General features: G+C 44.2%; 1 protein-coding gene across 1 annotated transcript in view; it reads right to left on the reverse strand.

Annotated features, from left to right (window-relative positions):
* Positions 1 to 790: 790 nt before the first annotated feature.
* LOC124717144 overlaps positions 791 to 25,543 on the reverse strand; it is a 162,848-nt gene continuing 138,095 nt past the window's right edge. The window contains exons 3-4 of the mRNA XM_047243895.1: positions 9,988 to 10,256; positions 791 to 1,371 (exon numbers count right to left, since the gene is read on the reverse strand). Coding sequence (XP_047099851.1) covers positions 1,057 to 1,371; positions 9,988 to 10,256 — 584 coding nt within the window. The 3' untranslated portion in view covers positions 791 to 1,056. The remainder of the gene's footprint in view (positions 1,372 to 9,987; positions 10,257 to 25,543) is intronic.

Here is a 25,543-nt window from a genome sequence, read left to right on the forward strand (position 1 = left end):
AGATTTCTATAAATGTCGATAGTTAGACGTGAAACAAAAGAAAAGTTCGGATTAGGTATTAAAATCCATGGACAAGAAATAAAAACTTTGAGGTTCGCCGATGACATTCTGATTCTGTCAGAGACAACAAAGGACTTGGAAGAGCAGTTGAACGGAATGGACGGTGTCTTGAAAGGTGGGTATAAGATGAACATCAACAAAAGCAAAACGAGGATAATGGAATGTAGTCGAATTAAGTCGGGTGATGCTGAGGGAATTAGATTAGGAAGTGAGACACTTAAAGTAGTAAAGGAGTTTTGCTATTTGGGGGGGGGGGGGCAAAATAAAAAATAACTGATGATGGTCGAAGTAGAGAGGATATAAAATGTAGACTGGCAATGGCAAGGAAAGCTTTTCTGAAGAAGAGAAATTTGTTAACATCGAGTATAGATTTAAGTGTCAGGAAGTCATTTCTGAAAGTATTTGTATGGAGTGTAGCCATCAATGGAAGTGAAACATGAACGATAAATAGTTTGGACAAGAAGAGAATAGAAGCTTTCGAAATGTGGTGCTACAGAAGAATGCTGAAGATTAGATGGGTAAATCACATAACTAATGAGGAGGTATTGAATAGACTTGGGGAGAAGAGAAGTTTGTGGCACAACATGACTACAAGAAGGGATCAGTTGGTAGGACATGTTCTGAGACATCGAGGGATCACCAATTCAGTATTGGAGGGCAGCGTGGAGGGTAAAAATCGTACAGGGAGACCAAGAGATGAATACGCTAAGCAGATTCAGAAGGATGTAGGCTGCAGTAGGTACTGGGAGATTGCACAGGATAGAGTAGAATGGAGAGCCGCATCAAACCAGTCTCAGGACTGAAGACCACAACAACAACAGACGTGAAAAACGTTGATAAGACTACTCTCAAAATAGTTTTCGTGCGAATTTCCTAAACAAATAAATGTGTGGTTACTTATCACCCCAGAGAATCTGCTGTTTATTGGATGTTCTACATAAACAGATTAAATCGTGATCTAGAATATTATTTATGGAGTCAGAGGCAACGAGTGTGTCACCCTGCTGCATAGAAGCCGTGTCCTGCCCCGGCACCACCGAACGTGACTCCGACTCCGAAGCCACCGAGGGGCACGCGGAGCAGGTTGTGTGTGACTGGCGGCTTGTGCACAGTCGTGGTCGACGTCGAGGACTGGGATGCAGCTGGGTGGTGAAGCAGCACCACGGGAGCGTCCGGTGCGTGCACCACGAGCAGTGGCGCGGTGTCGTGCTGCGTCACCGTCGTGACCGTCGTCGTCTTGGCCAGCACGTGTGGGTCACTGTCGTGCTGGGCTAGGGTCAGCGTGGTGCTCTTCGACAGCACGTGGTCTGCCTGTGGACAAACAGGGCAAGGGCAGGTAAGTGTGACGGCCATTATACGAGGGTCACTCCAAAAGAAATGCGACTATTTTTTTTAAAATCCATATTTTATTCTACATCTACATCCATACTCCGCAAGCCACCTGCGGTGTGTGGGGGAGGGTACCTTGGGTACCTCTATCGATTCTCCCTTCTACATCTACATCTACATTTATACTCAGCAAGGCACCCAACGGTGTGTGGCGGAGGGCACTTTACGTGCCACGGTCATTACCTCCCTTTTCTGTTCCAGTCTCTTATGGTTCGCGGGAGGAACGACTGTCTGAAAGCGTCCGTCCGCGCTCGAATCTCTCTAATTTTACATTCGTAATCTCCTCGGGAGGTATAAGTAGGGGGAAGCAATATATTCGATACCTCATCCAGAAACGCACCCTCTCGAAACCTGGCGAGCAATCTACACCGCGATGCAGAGCGCCTCTCTTGCAGAGTCTGCCACTTGAGTTTATTAAACATCTCCGTAACGCTATCACGGCTACCAAATAACCCTGTGACGAAACGCGCCGCTCTTCTTTAGATCTTCTCTATCTCCTCCGTCAACCTGATCTGGTACGGATCCCACACTGATGAGCAATACTCAAGCATAGGTCGAACGAGTGTTTTGTAAGCCACCTCCTTTGTTGATGGACTACATTTTCTAAGCACTCTCCCAATGAATCTCAACCTGGTACCCGCCTTACCAACAATTAATTTTATATGATCATTCCACTTCAAATCGTTCCGCATACTCCCAGATATTTTACAGAAGTAACTGCTACCAGTGTTTGTTCCGCTATCATATAATCATACAATAAAGGATCCTTCTTTCTACGTATTCGCAATACATTACATTTTTCTATGTTAAGGGTTGGTTGCCACTCCCTGCACCAAGTGCCTATCCACTGCAGATCTTCCTGCATTTCGCTACAATTTTCTAATGCTATAACTTCTCTGTATACTACAGCATCATCCGCGAAAAGCCGCATGGGACTTCCGACACTATCTACTAGGTCATTTATACATATTGTGAAAAGCAGTGGTCCCATAACACTCCCCTGTGGCACGCCAGAGATTACTTTAACGTCTGTAGACGTTTCCCCATTGATAACAACATGCTGTGTTCTGTTTGCTAAAAACTCTTCAATCCAGTCACACAGCTGGTCTGATATTCCGTAGGCTCTTACTTTGTTTATCAGGCGACAGTGCGGAACTGAATCGAACGCCTTCCGGAAGTCAAGGAAAATAGCATCTACCTGGGAGCCTGTATCTAATATTTTCTAGGTCTCATGAACAAATAAAGCGAGTTGGGTCTCACACGATCGCTGTTTCCGGAATCCGTGTTGATTCCTACTCTGTTCGTGGAAAGGACTGTCGGTATGCCTCTGTGTGGGCTCCAATCTCTCTGATTTTATCCTCATGGTCTCTTCGCGAGGAGGGAGCAATATACTGCTTGACTCTTCGGTGAAGATATGTTCTCGAAACTTTAACAAAAGCCCGTACCGAGCTACTTAGCGTCTCTGCTGCAGAGTCTTCCACTGGAGTTTATCTATCATCTCCGTAACGCTTTCGTGATTACCAAATGATCCTGTAACGAAGCGCACTGCTCTCCGTTGGATCTTCTCTATCTCTTCTATCAACCCTATCTGGTACGGATCCCACACTACTGAGAAGTTTTCAAGCAGCGAGCGAATAAGCGTACTGTAACCTACTTCCTTTGTTTTCGGATTAGATTTCCTTAGGATTCTTCTAATGAATTTCAGTCTGGCATCTGCTTTACCGACGAACAACTTTATATGATCATTCCATTTTAAATCACTCCTAATGCGTACTCCCAGATAATTTATGGAATTAACTGCTTCCAGTTGCTGACCTGCTATTTTGAAGCTAAATGATAAGGGATCTATCTTTCTATGTATTCGCAGCATATTACACTTGTCTACATTGAGGTTCAATTGCCATTCCCTGCACCATGCGTCAATTCGCTGCAGATCCTCCTGCATTTCAGTACAATTTTCCATTGTTACAACCTCTCGATACACCACAGCATCATCTGCAAAAAGCCTCAGTGAACTTCCGATGTCATCCACAAGAAAATTTATGTATATTGTGAATAGCAACGGTCCTATGACACTCCCCTGCGGCACACCTGAAATCACTCTTACTGCGGAAGACTTCTCTCCATTGAGAATAACATGCTGCTTTCTGTTATGTAGGAACTCTTCAATCCAATCACGCAATTGGTCTGATAGTCCATATGCTCTTACTTTGTTCATTAAACGACTGTGGGGAACTGTATCGAACGCCTTGCGGAAGTCAAGAAACATGGCATCTACCTGTGAACCCGTGTCTATGGCCCTCTGAGTCTCGTGGACGAATAGCGCGAGCTGGGTTTCACACGACCGTCTTTTTCGAAATCCATGCTGATTCCTACAGAGTAGATTCTACATGTTTGAAAGTTTTACAGTGTGTAGATACATCCTTTAGGAACAATATTTTCATTTCTCGACATAATTTCCATCCGTCTCAACTGCCTTACGCCATCTTGGAACCAGCGCCTTTATACCCGCACGGTAAAATTCTGGAGCAACCTGTTGGAGCCACTCTTTGGCAGCGTGCACAAGGGAGTCATCATCTTCAAACCTTGTTCCACGAAGAGAGTGTTTCAGTTTCCCAGAGAGATGATAGTCACATGGAGCCAGGTCAGGACTGTAAGGCGGGTGTTTCAGTGTTGTCCATCCGAGTTTTGTGATCGCTTCCATGGTTTTTTGATTGACATGTGGCCGTGCATTGTCGTGCAACAGCAAAACATCCTGCTTGTGCCGATGTGGTCGAACACGACTCAGTCGACCTTGAAGTTTCTTCAGTGACGTCTCATATACATCAGAATTTATGGTGGTTCCACTTGGCACGATGTCCACAAGCAAGAGTCCTTCGGAATCGAAAAACACCGTAGCCATAACTTCTCTAGCAGATGGTGTGGTTTTGAATTTTTTTTCTTGGATGAATTTGCATGATGCCACTCCATTGACTGCCTCTTCGTCTCTGCTGAGAAATGATGGAGCCATGTTTCATCACCTGTCGCAATTCTTCCAAGAAATTCATCTCCACCATTCTCGTACTGTTGCAAAAGTTCGCTGCATACCGTTTTTTTTGTTTCTTTGTGAGCCACTGTCAAATGGTTCAAATGAGCACTATGGGACTTAACTGCTGTGGTCATCAGTCCCCTAGAACTTAGAACTACTTAAACCTAACTAACCTAAGGACATCACAAACATCAGTGCCCAAGGCAGGATTCGAACCTACGACCGTAGCGGTCGCGCGGTTCCAGACTGTAGCGCCTAGAACCGCTCGGCCACTCCGCCCGGCTGAGCCACTGTCAACATCCTGGGAACCCACCTGGCACAAACCTTTTTTAACGCCAACACTTTCAGTATTCTGCAAACACTTCCTTCCCCTATACCGACGTAGTGTGACAATTCGTTCACTGTGATGCGTCTGTCAGCAGTCACCAATTCGTTACCTCTCTGCACATTGTCTGGAGTGTGTGCAGTACGAGGCCTGCCGCTGCGAGGACAATCCTCAATATTGCCGTGCCCGCTTTCATCACGTAACCTGCTTGCCCACCGACTAAGTGTACTGCAATCGACAGCAGCATGTCCGTACACCTTTTTCAACCTCTTGTGGATGTTTATCACTGTCTCGTTTTCACAGCCCAGGAATTCTATGACAGCACATTGCTTCTGACGAACGTCAAGTGTAGCAGCCATTTTGAAGATATGCTGTGACAGCGCTATTCACGGGAACAGGTTGAACAAAGTTTGAAAACAAGCGGGAAGGATTTATCTACACACTGTAAAACTTTCACACATGCAGAATGAAAACAGTATTTTTACAAAAATAGTGTGCATTTCTTTTGGAGTGACCCTCGTACAATCATCTTGACACTCTGTGCATCCAAGTTGGTGACAAGAATAATATACAGAAGAATGGAAACGGAGGTTACTAGAATAGCACTCAAGGGAGAAAGGATATCATGGGAAATTGGGAAGGTTCCACCTCTTGAGTCCAAGCCTCACACAGTGTTCTACTATGTCAGGAAGTGTCAGATATGATATGACGAACATTTAATGAGTAATGCAGCACTTTCTTCCTGAAAGCAGTGGTTCTATTCAGGATTACAATGCACCATATTATTCCGGACTCTTTTGGCCAAAAAACCCTATTTTCAACTTAATCTCCACTCAATGAGATGGCCTTAAGCCATCTTAGTGGGAGGCCCTGTATGCTCGAATGGTACCATCTAGTGGTCGACATCAGAGCCAACGTCTCGCTGCATCAATAACCTCCCCACCATCCACGTACCGCTTCCCGCCGAGTGCGTCCTTCATTGGGCCAACCAGATGGAAGTTGGAAGGTATGAGGTCCAGCCTGTAGGAAAGATGAGGAAGCATAATCCAATGAAGTTTTGTGACCTCCTATCAGGTGTGCAGATTTCTGTGAGGCACTGTCACCGTCACAGAGGAAGACCGCACTGCAGTTCCTTCTCTAAATCCTCGCACAAACGAAAAAATGGCTGACATCGAAATAAGTGTCCAAGGAATAGAAAAGCAACTGGAATCACTCAACAGAGGGAAGTCCACTGGACCTGACGGGATACCAATTCGATTCTACACAGAGTACGCGAAAGAACTCGCCCCCCTTCTAACAGCCGTGTACCGCAAGTCTCTAGAGGAACGGAAGGTTCCAAATGATTGGAAAAGAGCACAGGTAGTCCCAGTCTTCAAGAAGGGTCGTTGAGCAGATGCGCAAAACTATAGACCTATATCTCTGACGTCGATCTGTTGTAGAATTTTAGAACATGTTTTTTGCTCTAGTATCATGTCGTTTTTGGAAACCCAGAATCTACTATGTAGGAATCAACATGGATTCCGGAAACAGCGATCGTGTGAGACCCAACTCGCCTTATTTCTTGATGAGACCCAGAAAATATTAGATACAGGCTCCCAGGTAGATGCTATTTTCCTTGACTTCCGAAAGGCGTTCGATACAGTTCCGCACTGTCGCCTGATAAACAAAGTAAGAGCCTACGGAATATCAGACCAGCTGTGTGGCTGGATTGAAGAGTTTTTAGCAAACAGAACACAGCATGTTGTTATCAATGGAGAGACGTCTACAGACGTTAAAGTAACCTCTGGCGTGCCACAGGGGAGTGTTATGAGACCATTGCTTTTCACAATATATATAAATGACCTAGTAGATAGTGTCGGAAGTCCCATGCGGCTTTTCGCGGATGATGCTGTAGTATACACAGAAGTTGCAGCATTAGAAAATTGTAGCGAAATGCAGGAAGATCTGCAGTGGATAGGCACTTGGTGCAGGGAGTGGCAACTAACCCTTAACATAGAAAAATGTAATGTATTGCGAATACATAGAAAGAAGGATCCTTTATTGTATGATTATATGATAGCGGAACAAACACTGGTAGCAATTACTTCTGTAAAATATCTGGGAGTATGCGTGTGGAACGATTTGAAGTGGAATGATCATATAAAATTAATTGTTGGTAAGGCGGGTACCAGGTTGAGATTCATTGGGAGTGTCCTTAGAAAATGTAGTCCATCAACAAAGGAGGTGGCTTACAAAACACTCGTTCGACCTATACTCGAGTATTGCTCATCAGCGTGCGATCCGTACCAGATTGGGTTGACGGAGGAGATAGAGAAGATCTAAAGAAGAGCGGCGCGTTTCGTCACAGGGTTATTTGGTAACCGTGATAGCGTTACGGAGATGTTTAACAAACTCAAGTGGCAGACTCTGCAAGAGAGGCGCTCTGCATCGCGGCGTAGCTTGCTCGCCAGGTTTCGAGAGGGTGCGTTTCTGGATGAGGTATCGAATATATTGCTTCCCCCTACTTATACCTCCCGAGGAGATCACGAATGTAAAATTAGAGAGATTAGAGCGCGCACGGAGGCTTTCAGACAGTCGTTCCTCCCGCGAACCATACGCGACTGGAACAGGAAAGGGAGGTAATGACAGTGCCACGTAAAGTGCCCTCCGCCACACATCGTTGGGTGGCTTGCGGAGTATAAATGTAGATGTAGATGTAGATAAGAAGTAGTTGAACAGTGACGTGTTTGATCACGATCCATAGATCACTTCGAATGGGAGTGCTGCACGATCCAATATTGCAGGAGTAATACCTGTGTGAGCTGGCCTGCATCCAGGAGGTCGGAGAGGTTTGTACGACCTTTTCGAGATGATGAAAGATGCCTCACTCACCTTGCTTTTGTTCAAAGCCAGGTCTCCATAGACACTATGCAAGCAGTTATGAATATCTGCGATGGTTTGGTTTTGCGCGAGAACAAATTCAATGACAGGTCTGTGTTTCGAACTCACCTCCGCTACAGACGCCATTTTGAAGGTTACGTATAGCGCTGTCACCTATCGGAACTTCGTGAAACTATATCGGCTGAAGCGGGAATATCCCACAATGTCCCACAACTAATATTGCATTTTTTCAGCCGAAATTGGCTGAGAAAATAAATGTGTTGCTTCACTTACTCCAAACCCACCGTATTTAAATGAGGAAGGAAAGGGCTAAACATTACAGCAGACAGCGTCCATTGTCATCCGGTGGAAATTATATGTATACTGAGACAAAGAATGCTGTAACAGAAGAACTTGGTAAGCATTTATCAGACAAGTCCATCAAGAGGGAGTGTGCTAAGTTAGAGAAGACTGAAAATATGAAAAATGCTACCAAATGTGGTCGTCCAAAAGTGACAACACTGAAAAATATGATCAGCATGACAGCTACATCTTCTTTGATTCTCATAAAGCCTGTGTGATGTGATTGGCTTTGGTGTGAAGGGTGATGATTGTCCTCTCAATGCATATGTGAACTCACGGAATTCACGCATGTGGGCTACTGAAATCCGTATCAGTTGTAAGAAGAGTCCCATCTCAACACACAGAAAGTGCGAATTTCGAATGCAATTTCACATAGACAAACTATGTAGAAATAAGCAGGATAGACAAGTTTCTTCATTTTAAATCACACATAGCAGTTTTCTTATGTACTGCAAACATAGCCAAAACAAGGTGCTTCATTAATCATTTTTTCAATTAACGTTATGATCTGCCCAAGAAAGTGAACACATCTTTTTATTATTTTTCGTTTTTTGAAAAACATATTTTATAGGTTGTGAAGTTCCATGAGAAGTCATTAACTGTACGTACTGAATCTTGCCCAAAATTAAATGATAATCCATTTCACAAGCTGTGACACAGTCGCGAATAAAACAGTAATCCACAAAATATCAATAAATTTACTTTATTTTCGTCTTTGATCACAAAAATGTTTGGTCGTTAGACTAACGATTTCGGTCAACGATGACCATGTTCATATCAGCAGTAAAACACAGGAACACCAAACACAACTGTAGACAGTCTACATCTTAAAACAATAAAATATGTCATAATGAAAAGAATTACTTTTACATTCATGTTTTGCGGATATATAAAAGAAATGTTCTTCATTATTGCCTACTTTATTGTTTTAAGATGTAAACTGTCTATTAGTTGTATTTGGTTTTCTCATACTTTGATGCCGATCTGAAGATGGACATTTGTTGAATGAAACTGGTTTTCGAAGGACCAAAATAGATCATAGATGGAAATAAAAGAGATAGTCCATTTGCCTTGAACAATTTGTTGATGTTTTAGAATATTTCGTTGACTTCCTATATATATATATATATATATATATATATATATATATATATATATATATATATATATATATATCGACCTTTTCCGCAATTGTGTAAACAGTCCATTTTAACACGGCTAATGTATCACGAAGCAAATACCGTCCGCACTGGCGGAATGTTACGTGATACCACGTACTTATACGTTTGTGTCTATTACAGCGCCATCTACCACAAAGCGAAAAAAGTGGTCCAACTAAAACGTTCATATTTCTTTACGTACTACACAAATATTTAATAAAAATTGGGGTTCCTATTTAAAAACACGCAGTTGATATCCGTTTAACCTATGGCAGCGCCATCTAGCGGGCCAACCATAGCACCATCTGGTTTCCCCCTTCAAGCTAGACGAGTTTCGTTCTTTGTAGTTTTTTCCTTTGATGCTTATTTCGTGGGATATTTGGCCTGCTCACTATCAATGGACCACACTGTATATATATTAGACCCTTGTGGCACACCATGATTAATCGAGGGCGCCAATGAATACTAACTTGATGGTTCACTTTACAAACCGAATGCTATCAAAGTTATACTCCAGTATTTTCAAGCCTGTGGAATATGATGACGAAAATTTCTTCTTATGTGAGCTTATTTTTCAGTACATAAGAAAAGTAACTCCTATACATGAAGGTTTGTATGGGAACATGATGTCTATTGGGTATTTCTAACATTGGTGGAAATTTATAAGTAAAAATCTGACAAATAAGCACGTGTGTGACCAAAAAGAATGGTGTTTCATCTCCAGGCCAAGACCTTCCCACGTAGCCCATACAGAGAGATTGAACATAATAGCCGGGAACCCGTCGTCTTTCAGAGAGACAAACCTCATGGTGCAGTTCGTGGTGGTGGGCGACGGCGAACGGCACTGCGGCGATGACGTGTATGGTGTCGTCATCAGCGTGCGCTGCGACCAGCGGCTGTGGTGGATGCAGCACCACCAAAGCACCAGGCCCAGAGTCCTCCTGGTTCGGACCGCGACCGCTGCTGGCGCCACCGGCGCTACCCCCTACTGTGGTTTCAGATTTCGATACCAGGTGGTGGGCTGTGTCGCCGCTGTGGTGGTGTCCTGACGATAGGATGACAGCTGGAGGAACTGTTGACATGGAAGGCAATTTAACAGTGATTCGGCTGTGAACATTGTACAGAGTGACTAAAAATTATTGGACAGATATGTAAGGCTGTATTTTACCAACACTGTATGTTAACACACAGTGTCCATTTTGTAATTTCCGAATTTCATTGTGTCCTTGAACCAAAACCACTCCCCTCCATGCAATCATCATAGGCTCCACCACCCGCTCTTTCTGTCTCCATGATTTGTACCTCACCATTTGTGGCTGTCCTATTCACCTCACTCCTACCTTCAAATACCTTGGCCTCACCCTTTACCACCACCTCATCTTGACTCCCTATCTCCTTACCATCCAACACAAAGCTCCCAACAGACTCTGCCTCCTGAAACTGCTGTCCAACTGGACATAGGGTCTGCATCCTTCCACCATCCTTCACACCTACAGATCCTTGATCCGCCTCATCCTTTGTTACGCCAGCATTGCTTGAATTTCCGCTCCTCCCATGACCTCATTCCCTTCCCCCAACTTCTCTTTCTCCTTGAACACATCCCACCCTATATATTGTCCGCCGCCTTGATCCACCTCACCCCCTGGTGTCTAACTTCCTCTCCACCCTGAGTCATTGCTGTATTGTGTCCCACCCTCTCTCCATCTCAACATCCTCCACCTCCTTTCCCAACGCAACTTCCAACATCTACCCCTACCAGATGATGAGCTTCACCCTGACATCTACCCTTCCTACCAACCCAACTCTAACCCCATCTTCCTTCTTTCTCTTCAGGGCTCCCTCTCCTACCCCTCCCTTCTCCTGAGCGACTTTCCTCTCCTACTCCCCCTCCCTCTCTTGCCCTCCCATTCAGTGTTTCTGTATTCCCTCCTGCCTTGTCTTCCCTCTTCATCTCCTGCCCCACCAGTCTCCTGCCTCTTAGTGTACCCACTGACGCCCCTACTCTCTTCATCCCGCCCCCTCCCCTGCTGCCCCTTGCTCTCCTGTCCTTTTCCTTCCTCCCCGGCCTCTCCCTTGGCAGGTCCCACCTGGCAGTTTTATACTTCACCGTGTGTGTTCCAAGTGGGTTTTAAGTTTGTTGTTCTAGAGTGTTTTTAATACTGTGGCCAACTTTTAACCTGTGTGTGTACCTTCAGAGTCTTTTTTGTGTTCTATGAATCGCCAACTGTGTTTTTTAACTTTGTCGACTTTTTTAATTGTTCCCCCAATGTAACGTCTCCATGTCCATGTATTTTTACCTCCATTATCTCCCCTTTTTCTGTTTTAGGTCCCCCTTTTTTATCACCTTATATGTAATATTTTCTTCTTGTATTAGTTGTCATGTCACTGTGCTGAGGAGTGGCGGATTGTACCGCTGACAGCCCTCCCCTGTCCATATGGGGCAGGGGAATGCAATCACAATAAAGAAAAAAAAACCAAAACCACTCGAGATATGTAGATGAAATTCACAAACACAAATCACAGAAACACGCCTACACAGTGCGTCTCTCCTACAGGTTGTCAGGGGCATTTTCCCTGGTGTTTTGGGAGATTTTCGCAATTTAATTTTTGCAATGAATAGCTGGAGTCAGCCCAAGTAAATACTGCTCATAATGTCTTTCACATCATGCTCAGTATCACAGGAAAGCTTCAATTTGTTTCCTATTACCAAAAAATTATTTTTAAAGGGGAATTTTATGCGCCCATTAGACAGAGCGCAACGGCCTTGCCGCAGTGGATACACAGGTTCCCGTCAGATCACCGATGTTAAGCGCTGTCGGGCGTGGCCGGTACTTGGATGGGTGACCATCCGGGTCGCCATGTGCTGCTTCCATTTTTCGGGGTGCACTCAGCCTCGTGATGCCAATTGAGGAGCTACTCGACCGAATAGTAGCGGCTCCGGTCAAAGACAACTATCGTAACGACCGGGAGAGCGGTGTGCTGACCACACGCCCCTCCTATCCGCATCCTCAACAGAGGATGACAAGGCGGTCGGATGGTCCCGATGGGCCACTTGTGGACTGAAGACGGAGTGCTGCTGATTCGACAGAGCAGTCCCACATTAGTCCAGTACAATATTCGTTTCATCAGTGTATACTATCAGGCCGGCTGGAGTGGCCGTGCGGTTCTAGGCGCTACAGTCTAGAACCGAGCAAACACTACGGTCGCAGGTTCGAATCCTGCCTCGGGCATGGATGTGTATGATGTCCTTAGGTTAGTTAGGTTTAATTAGTTCTAAGTTCTAGGCGACTGATGACCTTAGAAGTTAAGTCGCATAGTGCTCAGAGCCATTTGAACCCATTTTTATACTAACAGGGACTGTGAAACACGATGAACAGCCAGTACTGCAGCAGCCCTGCTGAGCCACTGCTCTTGTTTCAATGTCCCTGATAATACATATGGATGAAACGAATATCACACTAAACTAATGTGGGGCAACTCTGTCGAATCTGCACATAAAATTCCCCTTTAAAAATAAATTTCTTTGTAACTGGAAGCAAACCAGACACTTGATCTAGGCATCATATGTAATATGTGGTGAGCAGTATTTGTTTGTGCTGCCTCCAGGTACGCGTTGTAAAAATTAAATTGCAAATATCCTTCCAAAAACGAGAAAAATCCAGTGGAAGACACTGTAGGGAAGAAGCCCAGTATATCATGTTCACAGCCGAGGTGCCTGAACCAGAACCATCTCCTCCAGTATGCTGATTACACAGCATTACTAGCCCTCTAACTTATCCTCCAAAAATCTGAACACTTACTCCAGATTCATCTCAACCAGTTCACATCTTTGTATAATCCATAGCCCTCCAAGATCCAGGCAGTAACACTAGTCAACAACCATTTTGCATCTGGGATGTGCTACATGAACTACACTACTGGCCATTAAAATTGCTACAGCAAGAAGAAATGCAGATGATAAACGGGTATTCATTGGACAAATATATTATACTAGAACTGACATGCAATTACATTTTCATGCACTTTGGGTGCATAGATCCTGAGAAATCAGTACCCAGAACAACCATCTCTGGCCATAATAACGGCCTTGACACGCCTGGGCATTGAGTCAAACTGAGCTTGGATGGCGTGTACAGGTACAGCTGCCCATGCAGCTTCAACACGATACCACACTTCAAGAGTAGTGACTGGCGTATTGTGATGAGCCAGTTGTTCGGCCACCATTGACCAGACGTTTTCAATCGGTGAGAGATCTGGAGAATGTGCTGGCCAGGGCAGCAGTCGAACATTTTCTGTATCCAGAGAGGCCCGTACAGGACCTGCAACATTCGGTCATGCATTATCCTGCTGAAATGTAGGGTTTAGCAGGATAGAATGAAGCGTAGAGCCACGGGTCGTAACACATCTGAAATGTAACGTCCACTGTTCAAAGTGCGGTCAATGCGAACAAGAGGTGACCGAGACGTGTAACCAATGTCACCCCATACCATCACGCTGGGTGATACGTCAGTAGGGCGATGGCGAATACACGCTTCCAATGTGCGTTCACCACGATGTCGCCAAACACGCGACCATCATGATGCTGTAAACAGAACCTGGACTCATCCGAAAAATTACGTTTTGGCAATCGTGCACCCAGGTTCGTCGTTGAGTACACCATCGCAGGCGAATCTGTCTGTGATGCAGCGTCAAGGGTAAGCGCAGCCATGGTCTCCGAGCCGATAGTCCGTGCTGCTGCAAAAGTCGTCGAACTGTTCGTGCAGATGGTTATTGTCTTGCAAACGTCCCCATCTGTTGACTCAGTGATCGAGACGTGGCTACACGATCCGTTATAGCCATGCGGATAAGATGCCTGTCACCGAGCCTGCTAGTGGTACGAGGCTGTTGGGATCCAGCACGGCGTTCCGTATTACCCTCCTGAATCCACCAATTCCATATTCTGCTTACAGTCGTCGGATCTCGACCAACGCGAGTAGCAATATCGCGATACGATAAACCGCAATCGCGATAGGCTACAATCCGACCTTTATCAAAATCGGAAACGTGATGGTACACATTTCTCCTCCTTACACGAGGCATCACAATAGCGTTTCACCAGGCAATGCCGGTCAACTGCTGTTTGTGTATGAGAAATCGGTTGGAAAGTTTCCTCATGACAGCACGTTGTATGTGTCGCCACTGGAGCCAACCTTGTGTGAATGCTCTGAAAAGCTAATCATTTGCATATCACAGCATCTTCTTCCTTTCGGTTAAATTTCGCGTCTGTAGCACGTGATCTTCGTGGTGTAGAAATTTTAATGGCCAGTAGTGTATAACGATGAAATTCACAAACACACATCACAGAAACACACCTACACAGTTTGTCTCTCCTACAGGTTCAAAAATGGTTCAAATGGCTCTGAGCACTATGGGACTTAACATATGAGTTCATCAGTCCCCTAGAACTTAGAACTACTGAAACCTAACTAACCTAAGGACATCACACACATCCATGCCCGAGACAGGATTCGAACCTGCGACTGTAGCGGTCGCGCGGTTCCAGACTGAAGTGCCTAGAACGACTCGGCCACCCTGGCCGGCTCTCCTACAGGTCATTGGGGGCATTTTCCCTAGTGTTTAGGGATATATTCGAAATTTAGTTTTTGCAATGAGTAGCTCGAGTTAGCCCAAATAAATACTGCTCATCATGTCTTTCACATCGTGCCCCATCACGGGAAAGCTTCAGTTTTTTTTCCTGTTACAGAAAAAATTCTTTTTAAAGGGGAATTTTATGCGCCCGTTTGACAGAGCAGTTCCACGTTAGACTAGTGCATTATTCGTTTCATCAGTGTATACTAACAGGGCCTGTAAAACACGACGAATAGCCAGAACTGCAGCAGCGACTGAGCAGCACCCTCGCCCGTTCCGACAGCTGACGCCGTGCAGCAGCCCTGCTGAGCCACTGCTGGAGTACTCGTCATTCCTCTTGTTTCACTGTCCCTGTTAATACATACGGATAAAACGAATATCACACTATACTAATGTGGGGCTGCTCTGTCGAATCTGCACAGAAAATCCCCCTTTAAAAATAATTTTGTTCGTAACAGGAAGCAAACCGACACTTGACCTAGGCCACATACGAGGGTGAGTCAAATGAAAACCTTAATATTTTTTAAAATATTTATTGTGCAGAAATGGTACACTTTTAAACATAATCTCCCCCACGCTCAATGCAAGTCCTCCAGCGCTTACAAAGTGCATAAATTCCTTTAGAATGAAATTCTTTTGGTAGTCTGCCCAACCACTCATGCACCGCGTTGAGTACCTCTTCATCAGAACGGAACTTCTTTCCTCCAATTGCGTCTTTGAATGGTCCAGACATATGGAAATCACTTGGAGCAAGGTCCGGTGAGTATGGTGGATGAGGAAGACACTCAAAATGCAGGTCTGTGATTGTTGCAACTGTTGTACGGGCAGTGTGTGGCCTTGCATTGTCATGTTGCAAAAGGACACCTGCTGACAGCGATCCACGTCGCCTTGATTTGATTGCAGGCCGCAGATGAATGTTTAGGAGATCTGTGAATGATGCACTGGTGACAGTGTTCCCTCTAGTCATGTAATGCTCCAAAATAACGTCTTTATTCGTTCCGAAAGAGAGTCAGCATAACCTTCCCTGTTGATGGTTCTGTTCGAAACCTCTTTGGTTTTGGTGATGAGGAATGGCACCATTCCTTGCTCGCTCTCTTCGTTTCCGATTGGTGGAAGTGAACTCAGGTTTCGTCCCCAGTAACGATTCTTGCTAGGAAGCCATCACCTTCTCATTCAAAGCGCTGAAGAAGTTCTTCACAAGCACCAACACGTCGTTCTCTCATTTCAGGAGTCAGCTGCCGTGGCACCCATCTTGCACACAATTTGTGAAACTGGAGCACATCATGCACAGTGTGGTGTGCTGACCCATGACTAAACTGTAAACATGCTGCAATGTCATTCAGTGTCACTCGCCGGTTTTCCTTCACTATGGCTTCAACTGCTGCAATGTTCTGTGGAGTCATAACTTGTTGTGCCTGACCTGGACGAGGAGCATCTTCCACTGAACTCACACCATTTGCGAACTTTCTACTCCATTCGTAGACTTGCTACTGTGACAAACAAGCATCACCGTACTGAACCTTCACTCATCGATGAATTTCAATAGGTTTCACCCCTTCACTACGCAAAAACCGAATAACAGAACGCTGTTCTTCCGTGATGCAAGTAGGAAATAAGGCGGCCATCTTTATACTGATACTGCGACGGTGTGTGTGCATCTGCACTATGCTGCCACCTACAGGCCATTCTGCACACTGTTTGTAGCACGCTTACCAACTTCCAGGATAACGGCGCGAAATTTCGATTTGTTATTACAGATTTAAGGTTTTTGTATGACTCACCCTCATATGTAATAAGTGGTGAGCAGTATTTGTTTGTGCTGCATCCAGGTACACATTGCAAAAATGAAATTCCAAATATCCTTCCAAAAACTAGAGAAAAATCCAGCAGAAGACTCTTTGGCAAGAAGCCTGGTATATCCTTTACACAGCTGATGTGCCTCAACTGGAACCATGTCCTCCAGTATGCTGATTACACAGCATTCCTAGCCCTCTAACGTATCCTCCAAAAATCTGAACACTTACTCCAGATTCATCTCAACCAGTTCACATCGTTGTGTAACCCATAGCCCTCCAAAATCCAGACAGTAACACTAGTCAACAGCCACTTTGCATCTGGGATGTGATACATCAACTAGAATGTATTTTGGTGTGTAGAATCCGAATACACCTTTCAAAATTTTCTAGCTCGTACAATTTTTGAGTTTTTAAAGATTTTTTATTTTTCGTATTCGGTATCTTGCTTGTTGCTGTTCTTCTGTTTTTATATTTAATTGTTTGTTTTTGATTTGCAGAGGAGAGCTAAAAGATATACAAATCGTCAGTAAATGGTTGGTGTGGTAATTCAGTGGTGTGAAAGAGATCCTCAGTGAATGTTTCCTGTGAAAGATAGTGCAAACTTTTTGTATTTAAAACTTACACTAAGAAAAATGGCAACTAGGAAATCTCGTTACTGTCTAAACTACCCCGACAACTTTTGTTATATGCGTGGGAAATTCACTCCAAACGCCCACAGAAAACCAGTACTGATTTGGTTAAGAAGGCACGTAAAATGTATTTTGATTGTTCTGTTGGTGACCAAGATAAAAACTTTGCACCTCATATTGCCTGCATAACCTGTACTACAACCTTATCCGTGTGGTTGAAATGAAAATGCCGAGCCATGCCATTCGCTGTTCGGATGGTGTGGTGTGAGCCTAAAGACCATTATTCAGACTGTTACTTCTGTCTTACAAATATTTCGGAACATTCAAGCAAAACTAGACATAAAATAAAGCATCCAAATGTATCTTCACTGCATTTGCCTGTGACCCATGATGAGGGGTTACCTGTTCCTGTCTGTAATTTTAAAGCCACGGAATCAGACACCATGTCAAGTGAATCAGGAAATATTGAACATATAGAAGATTACTACCTTCAATATCATGACACTTCGCCTCAGCTTTTTAATCAAAAGGAACTGAACGATTTGGTTCGCGATCCTAAACTTTCGAAACAGCAAGCTGAAGCTCTTTAATCAAAAGGAACTGAACGATTTGGTTCGTGACCTAAAGCTTTCGAAACAGCAAGCTGGAGTCTTGGGGTCGAGACTGCAACAATGGAACCTTCTACCTCCAGGGACAGAAATATCCTGTTTCAGATCGAGAGGATATTTTTGTCCCTGGAGGTAGAAGGTTCCAGATCGAGAGGCAGAAACCAGATGGCAGTTATAAGTCGAGGGACATGAAAGGGAAGCAGTGATTGGGAAGGGAGTGAGACAGGGTTGTAGCCTCTCCCCGATGCTATTCAATCTGTATATTGAGCAAGCAGTAAAGGAAACAAAAGAAAAGTTCGGAGTAGGCATTAAAATCCATGGAGAAGAAATAAAAACTTTGAGGTTCGCCAATGACATTGTAATTCTGTCAGAGACAGCAAAGAACTTGCAAGAGCAGTTGAACGGAATAGACAGTGTCTTGAAAGGTATGAGATGAACATCAACAAAAGCAAAACGAGGATAATGGAATGTAGTCGAATTAAGTCGGGTGATGCTGAGGGAATTGGATTAGGAAATGAGACACCTAAAGTAGTACAGGAGTTTTGCTATTTGGGGAGCGAAATAACTTATGATGGTCGCAGTAGAGAGGATATAAAATGTAGACTGGCAATGGCAAGGAAAGCTTTTCTGAAGAAGAGAAATTTGTTAACATCCAGCATTGATTCAAGTGTCAGGAAGTCGTTTCTGAAGGTATTTGTATGGAGTGTGGCCATGTATGGAAGTGAAACATGGACGATAAATAGTATGTACAAGAAGAGAATAGAAGCTTTCGAAATGCGGTGCTACAGAAGAATGCTGAAGATTAGATGGGTAAATCACATAACTAATGAGGAGATATTGAACAGAATTGGGGAGAAGAGGAGTTTGTCGCACAACTTGACTAGAAGAAGAGATCGGCTGGTAGGACATGTTCTGAGGCATCAAGGGATCATCAATTTAGTACTGGAGGGCAGCGTGGAGAGTAAAAATCGTAGAGGGAGACCAAGAGATGAATACACTAAGCAGATTCAGAAGGATGTAGGCTGCAGTAGGTACTGGGAGATGAAGAAGCTTGCACAGGATAGGTTAGCATGGAGGGCTGCGTCAAACCAGTCTCAGGACTGAAAACCACAACAACAACAAGATCGAGAAGTGCCTCCTTCCCTCAGTATTTCAATATGCAGAATTCAGTGTGTGTATGTATAGATGTCAATGGTCTTGCATAATGGCAATGCATTTCTATCGGTACCTCGGGCATACGCAGTAGACATGCAAGAAACTTATGAAACCATGGCTTTGCTGCTAGAGGCAATCATAAGGATAATGAATGGCAGCTTTGCTGTGGTTTAATAGCTGTTGCGCTCCTTGCAGGTTTACAGGCTGTATTCACGAAATACTGCTGCTTTTGTGCCTTTGATACAGCCATGACACGAAGGACAGTCAAGGAATGGCTAATAAGGAAGTCATATGTTCATGGAAACGTAAATGTCAACAATACCCCATTGGTTGAGCCCAATAATATCATTTTGCCTCCCCATCATGTCAAGTTGAGCCCTTGTAAAAGCTCTGGATAAAGAAGGTGAGGCCTTCAATCACTTAAAACAAAAGTTTCCCAAATTGAGGCAAAGCTGAAAGAGGGTATATTTGTTGGACCAGAAATATGAAAATTGCTGAAAGATCCAACTTTTGATGCCAAACTCACAGATATCCAATTAGCTGCTTGGTCTTCTTTTAAAGAAATTGTGAAGGGCTTTTTGGGTAACAAAATGGACTAAAATTATATTTCCATTGTGAATAACCACTTGGATAACTATAAGAACATGGGGTGTAGAATGCCACTTAAAATTCACTTCTTACGTTCTCACCTTGATTTCTACACAGAATTTTGGGAGCCGTAAGCGATGAGCATGGTGAACGCTTTCACCAAGACATTCTTACGATGGAACAGCGTTACCAAGGCCGTTGGAACCCTTAGATGATGGGTGACTACTGGCGGGGTCTTGTTACGGAGAGTGACGAAACGGCAAACAAAATAAGAGCTCCGTCGTCGCACTCACGAAATAAGCGTCAAACGAAAAAACTACAAAGAACTAAACTCGTCTAGCTTGAAAGGGGAACCAGATGGCGTTATGTTGGCCTGCTAGATGGAGCTGCCATAGGTCAAACGGATATCAATTGTGTTTTTTTAAACAGGAACCCCCATCTTTTATTACATATTCGTGTAGTACGTAAAGAAACATGAATGATTTAGTTAGACCACTTTTCTCGATTTGTGACAGATGCCGCTGTAATAGTCTCAAACATATGGCTTACAATTTTAGACGAACAGTTGGTAACAGTTAGGTTTTTTAAATTAAAATGCGGAAAGTAGGTACGTTTCAACATTTTATTTCGGTTGTACCAAATCAAATGGTTCAAATGGCTCTGAGCACTATGGGACTTAACTTCTGAGGTCATCAGTCCCCTAGAACTTAGAACTACTTAAACCTAACTAACCTAAGGACATCACACACATCCATGCCCGAGGCAGGATTCGAACCTGCGACCGTAGCAGCAGCGCTGTTCCGGACTGAAGCGCCTAGAACCGCTCAGCCACCGCGGCCGGCAATCGGTTGTTCCAATGTGATACATGTACCTTTGTGAACTTATCCTTTCTGAGAACGCATGCTGTAACAGCGTGATTACCTGTAAATACCACATTAATAAAATAAATGCTAAAAATGATGTCTGTTAACCCCAATGTATTTGGCAATACGTGTAACGACATTCAATAGCGAGTAGTTCGCCTTCCGTAATGTTCGCACATGCACTGACAATGCGCTGACGCATATTGTCAGGCGTTGTCGGTGGTTCACGATAGCAAATATCCTTCAACTTTCCCCACAGAAAGAAATCCGGGGACGTCAGATCGGGTGAACGTGCGGGTCATGGTATGGTGCTTCGACGACCAATCCACCTGTCCTGAAATATGCTATTCAATACCACTTCAAAAGCACGAGAGCTATGTGCCGGACATCCATCATGTTGGAAGTACATCGCCATTCTGTCATGCAGTGAAACATCTTGTATTGACATCAGTAGAACATTACGTAGGAAATAAGCATACAATGCGCCACTTAGATTGCCATCGATAAAATGGGGGCCAATTATCCTTCCTCCCATAATGCCGCACCATACATTATCCCGCCAACGTCGCTGATGTTCCACTTGCCGCAGCCATCGTGCATTTTCCATTGCCCAATAGTGCATACTATGCCGGTTTACGTTAACGCTGTTGGTGAATGACGTTTCGTCGCTAAATAGAATGCGTGCAAAAAATCTGTCATCGTCCCGTTATTTCTCTTGTGCCCAGTGGCAGAACGGTATACGATGTTCAAAGTCGTCGCTATACAATTCGTGGTGCATAGAAATATGGTACGGGTGCAATCGATGTTGATGTAGCATTCTCAACACCGACGTTTCTGAGATTCCCGATTCTCGCGCAATTTGTCTGCTACTGATGTGCCGATTAGCCGCGACAGCAGCTAAAACACCTACTTGGGCATCATCATTTGTTGCAGGTCGTGGTTGACTTTTCACATGCGGCGAAAGATTCCCTATTTCCCTAAATAACGTAACTATCCGGCGAACGGTCCGGACACTTGGATGATGTTGTCCAGGATAACGAGCAGCATACATAGCACACGCCCGTTGGGCAGTTTGATCACAATAGCCATACATCAACACGATATCGACCTTTTCCGCAATTGGTAAACGGTCCATTTTAACACTTGTAATGTATCACGAAGCAAATACCGTCCGCACTGGCTGAATGTTACATGATACCACGTACTTATACGTTTGTGACTATTACAGCGCCATCTATCACAAAGCGAAAAAAGTGGTCCAACTAAAACATTCACATTTCTTTACGTACTACACGAATATGAAATAAAAATGGGGGTTCCTATTTAAGAAAACGCAGTTGATATCCGTTTGACCTATGACAGCGCCACCGAGCGGCCCAACCATAGCGCCATCTGGTTTCCCCCTTCAAGCTAGACGAGTTTCGTTCTTTGTAGTTTTTTCGTTTGATGCTTATTTCGTGAGATATTTGGCCCAGTCACTATCAAGGGACTACCCTGTATACATACAAAATAGTATTGATTTCCAACGTTCTGAATGTGAATTTTTGTTTGACTTAATTGTGTCAATCTTCGTTATTAACATTTTCTATTCTGCTGTGTATCTAGGAAATGTGAGGTCATAGAGAGAAAAATGATTTCACCAGTGTAATCAGCGCCCCAAAATTAGGTAAATCCACCCATTTGCAAACCAGATGCAAAAAAAAGTTTAAATTTGTTAACTAGTGTGTTTTAAGAAGCAGTACCTGTAGTTTCTGCTTCCATGCTTTTTACCTGGCCATTTATAACTCTCTTATCCAATTAACCAAAACATTTAAAATGACCATGTAAATTATACTAATAATAAGTGCTTTGAAATACCTTGAACTAACCCCTGACTATGAACTAACATAGTAACTTCACGTACTAACCATCCTCAGAAATCCCTCGATAGACTCTTTAAAACTACCAACTTGTTGAACAGAGAATTGCATCCCTCCACTATCTTCCACACCTACAAAATCTTTTCCCGAAGCTACCCACTCCTATGTAAACGTCGCCTGGTGTCTGCCCCACCAACATTCTATCAATCCCCCGAAATCCTTAAATGCCATGCACTTTTCCTGGCTTCCAAATCTGCTTACCCTAGCCTACAAGACACCTTTACCAGCTCATCACTTTTCTCAACATCCTTGTCCACATTGGAACACGTCCCTATACCCTATACTTCTCTTAAGTTTTTCTCCAGCAGATGTATTAAATTACCAATCCCAGTGTGCTGCCCCATCTGCATCAAAACATCCCAGCCACTCTACACTTACACACCCTCGATATTCTCTGCGATCTCAGTTTCAGCAAACTGCCACTCCCTAACAACGACATTCGCTCTGACATTTATTCCTCCTGTCAGACTGAACTCACTCCTCCCTAATCCTTTCTCATTTCGTGACTTCCCTACCTCCCCATCTGCTATGGACTCCATACCCAGATTTTATGCTTTTCATAAACTCAGTTCATTAACTGCAACGGCTGCAGGATCTACACCTTGTAAGTCTCAGCTCTTTCTTTGGGATATTGTGCACCTGGCGCTCTTGTGCAGTCTAATGAGTTAACTATCCTTGCCTGCAATGGATCTTTTTGCAGAATCTAGTAGCTCGTTATAAACATCCTCTTCCACGCATTTTACAAATATCACCAGTGTCCAAAATTGTGTTTATGCCGACCTTTGATCACTTTCGCATCTGATATACACTACTGGCCATTAAAATTGCTACACCAAGAAAAAATGCTGATGATAAACGGGTATTCATTGAACAAATATATTATACTAGAACTGACATGTGATTACATTTTCACGAAATTTGGGTGCATAGATTCTGAGAAATCAGTACCCAGAACAACCACCTCTGGCCGTAATAACGGCCTTGACACGCCTGGGCATTGAGTCAAACAGAGCTTGGATGGCGTCTACAAGTACAGCTGCCCATGCAGCTTCAACACGATACCACAGTTTATCAAGAGTAGTGACTGGCGTATTGTGACGAGCCAGTTGCTCGGACACCATTGACCACACATTTTCAATTGGTGAGAGATCTGGAGAATGTGCTGGCCAGGGCAGCAGTCGAACATTTTCTTTATCCAGAACAGCGCGTACAGGACCTGCAACATGGGGTCGTGCATTATCCTGCTGAAATGTAGGGTTTAGCAGGGATCGAATGAAGGGTAGAGCCACGGGTCGTAACACATCTGAAATGTAACGTCCACTGTTCAAAGTGCCGTCAATGCGAACAAGAGGTGACCGAGACGTGTAACCATTGGCACCCCATACCATCACGCCGGGTGATACGCTAGTACGGCGATGACGAATACACACTTCCAATGTGCGTTCACCGCGATATCGCCAAACACGGATGCGACTATCATGATGCTGAAAACAAAACCTGGATTCATCAGAAAAAATGACGTTTTGCCATTCGTGCACCCAGGTTCGTCGTTGAGCACACCATCGCAGGCGCTCCTGTCTGTGATGCAGCGTCAAGGGTAACCGCAGCTATGGTCTCCGAGCTGATAGTCCATGCTGCTGCAAACGTCGTCGAACTGTTCGTGCAGATGTTGTCGTCTTGCAAACGTCCCCATCTGTTGACTCAGGGATCGAGACGTGGCTGCACGATCCGCTACAGCCATGCGGATAAGATACCTGTCATCTCGACTGCTAGTGATACGAGGTTGTTGGGATCCAGCACGGCGTTCCGTATTACCCTCCTGAACCCACCGATTCCATAGTCTGCTAACAGTCATTGAATCTCAACCAATGCGAGCACCAATTTCATGATACGATAAACCGCAATCGCGATAGGCTACAATCCGACCTCTATCAAAGTCGGAAACGTAATGGTACGCCTTTGCCGGCCGCGGTGGTCTAGCGGTTCTAGGCGCTCAGTCCGGAACTGCGCGACTGCTACGGTCGCAGGTTCGAATCCTGCCTCGGGCATGGATGTGTGTGATGTCCTTAGGTTAGTTAGGTTTAACTAGTTCTAAGTTCTAGGGGACTAATGACCTCAGAAGTTGAGTCCCATAGTGCTCAGAGCCATTTGAACCATTTGGTACGCATTTCTCCTCCCTACACGAGGCATCACAACAACGTTTCACCAGGCAACGCCGATCAACTGCTGTTTGTGTATGAGAAATCGGTTGGAAACTTTCCTCATGTCAGCACGTTGTAGGTGTCGCCACCGGCGCCAACCTTGTGTGAATGGTTTGAAAAGCTAATCATCTGCATATCACAGCATCTTCTTCCTGTCAGTTGAATTTCGCGTCTGTAGCACGTCATCTTCGTGGTGTAGCAATTTTAATGGCCAGTAGTGTAGATATGCAATATACAAAATGAAACTGTCTATGCACCGTCTTAACAGAAGCAATCTCAACATAATAAAACATCATCTGTTTATTTGTTTGTTTTTCTCTTGTTTTTTGAATGATTGATACCGCTATTTGACTGTAATAGTACTTATTTTATTATTATAAGACCCAGATTTCGCCCATAGGCCATTTATATGTCAAAAGACCTAATACTGATGACTTTTGACATAAAAATACGTTTTTCTACTTGAAAATGGCCTATGGTCGGGATCTGGATCGTATAGCAACAAAATAAGAATTGTTACAATCAAGTGGAGCCAGCATCTTTCAAGAAGTGTATCATGACTTTGGCTCAAGCCAAAATTAAAATTAACATCGTTTCTCCTGAACAGGCTCTGTCTTATTAGTCAAGTCGGTTTGGCTTACTCTATTCAGCAGATCTGAAACAACCAAACATAAATCCAACCATAAGTCCCTATGAGTTACCGAGCGAGGTGGCGCAATGGTCATCACACTGAACTCGCATTCTGGAGGACGACGGTTCAAACCTGCGTCTGACCATCCAGATTTAGGTTTTCCATGATTCCCCTAAACCGCTTCAAGCAAATGCCGGGATGGTTCCTTTGAAAGGGCACAACCGATTTCCTTCCCCATCCTTCCTTAATCCGAGCTTGTGCTTCGTCTCTAATGACCTCGTTGTCGACGGGACGTTAAATGCTAATCTCCTCCTACTCCATATGAGTTATATGCATCTAAT

This window comes from Schistocerca piceifrons, chromosome 9, assembly GCF_021461385.2.
Source record: "Schistocerca piceifrons isolate TAMUIC-IGC-003096 chromosome 9, iqSchPice1.1, whole genome shotgun sequence".
NCBI lineage: Eukaryota > Metazoa > Arthropoda > Insecta > Orthoptera > Acrididae > Schistocerca > Schistocerca piceifrons.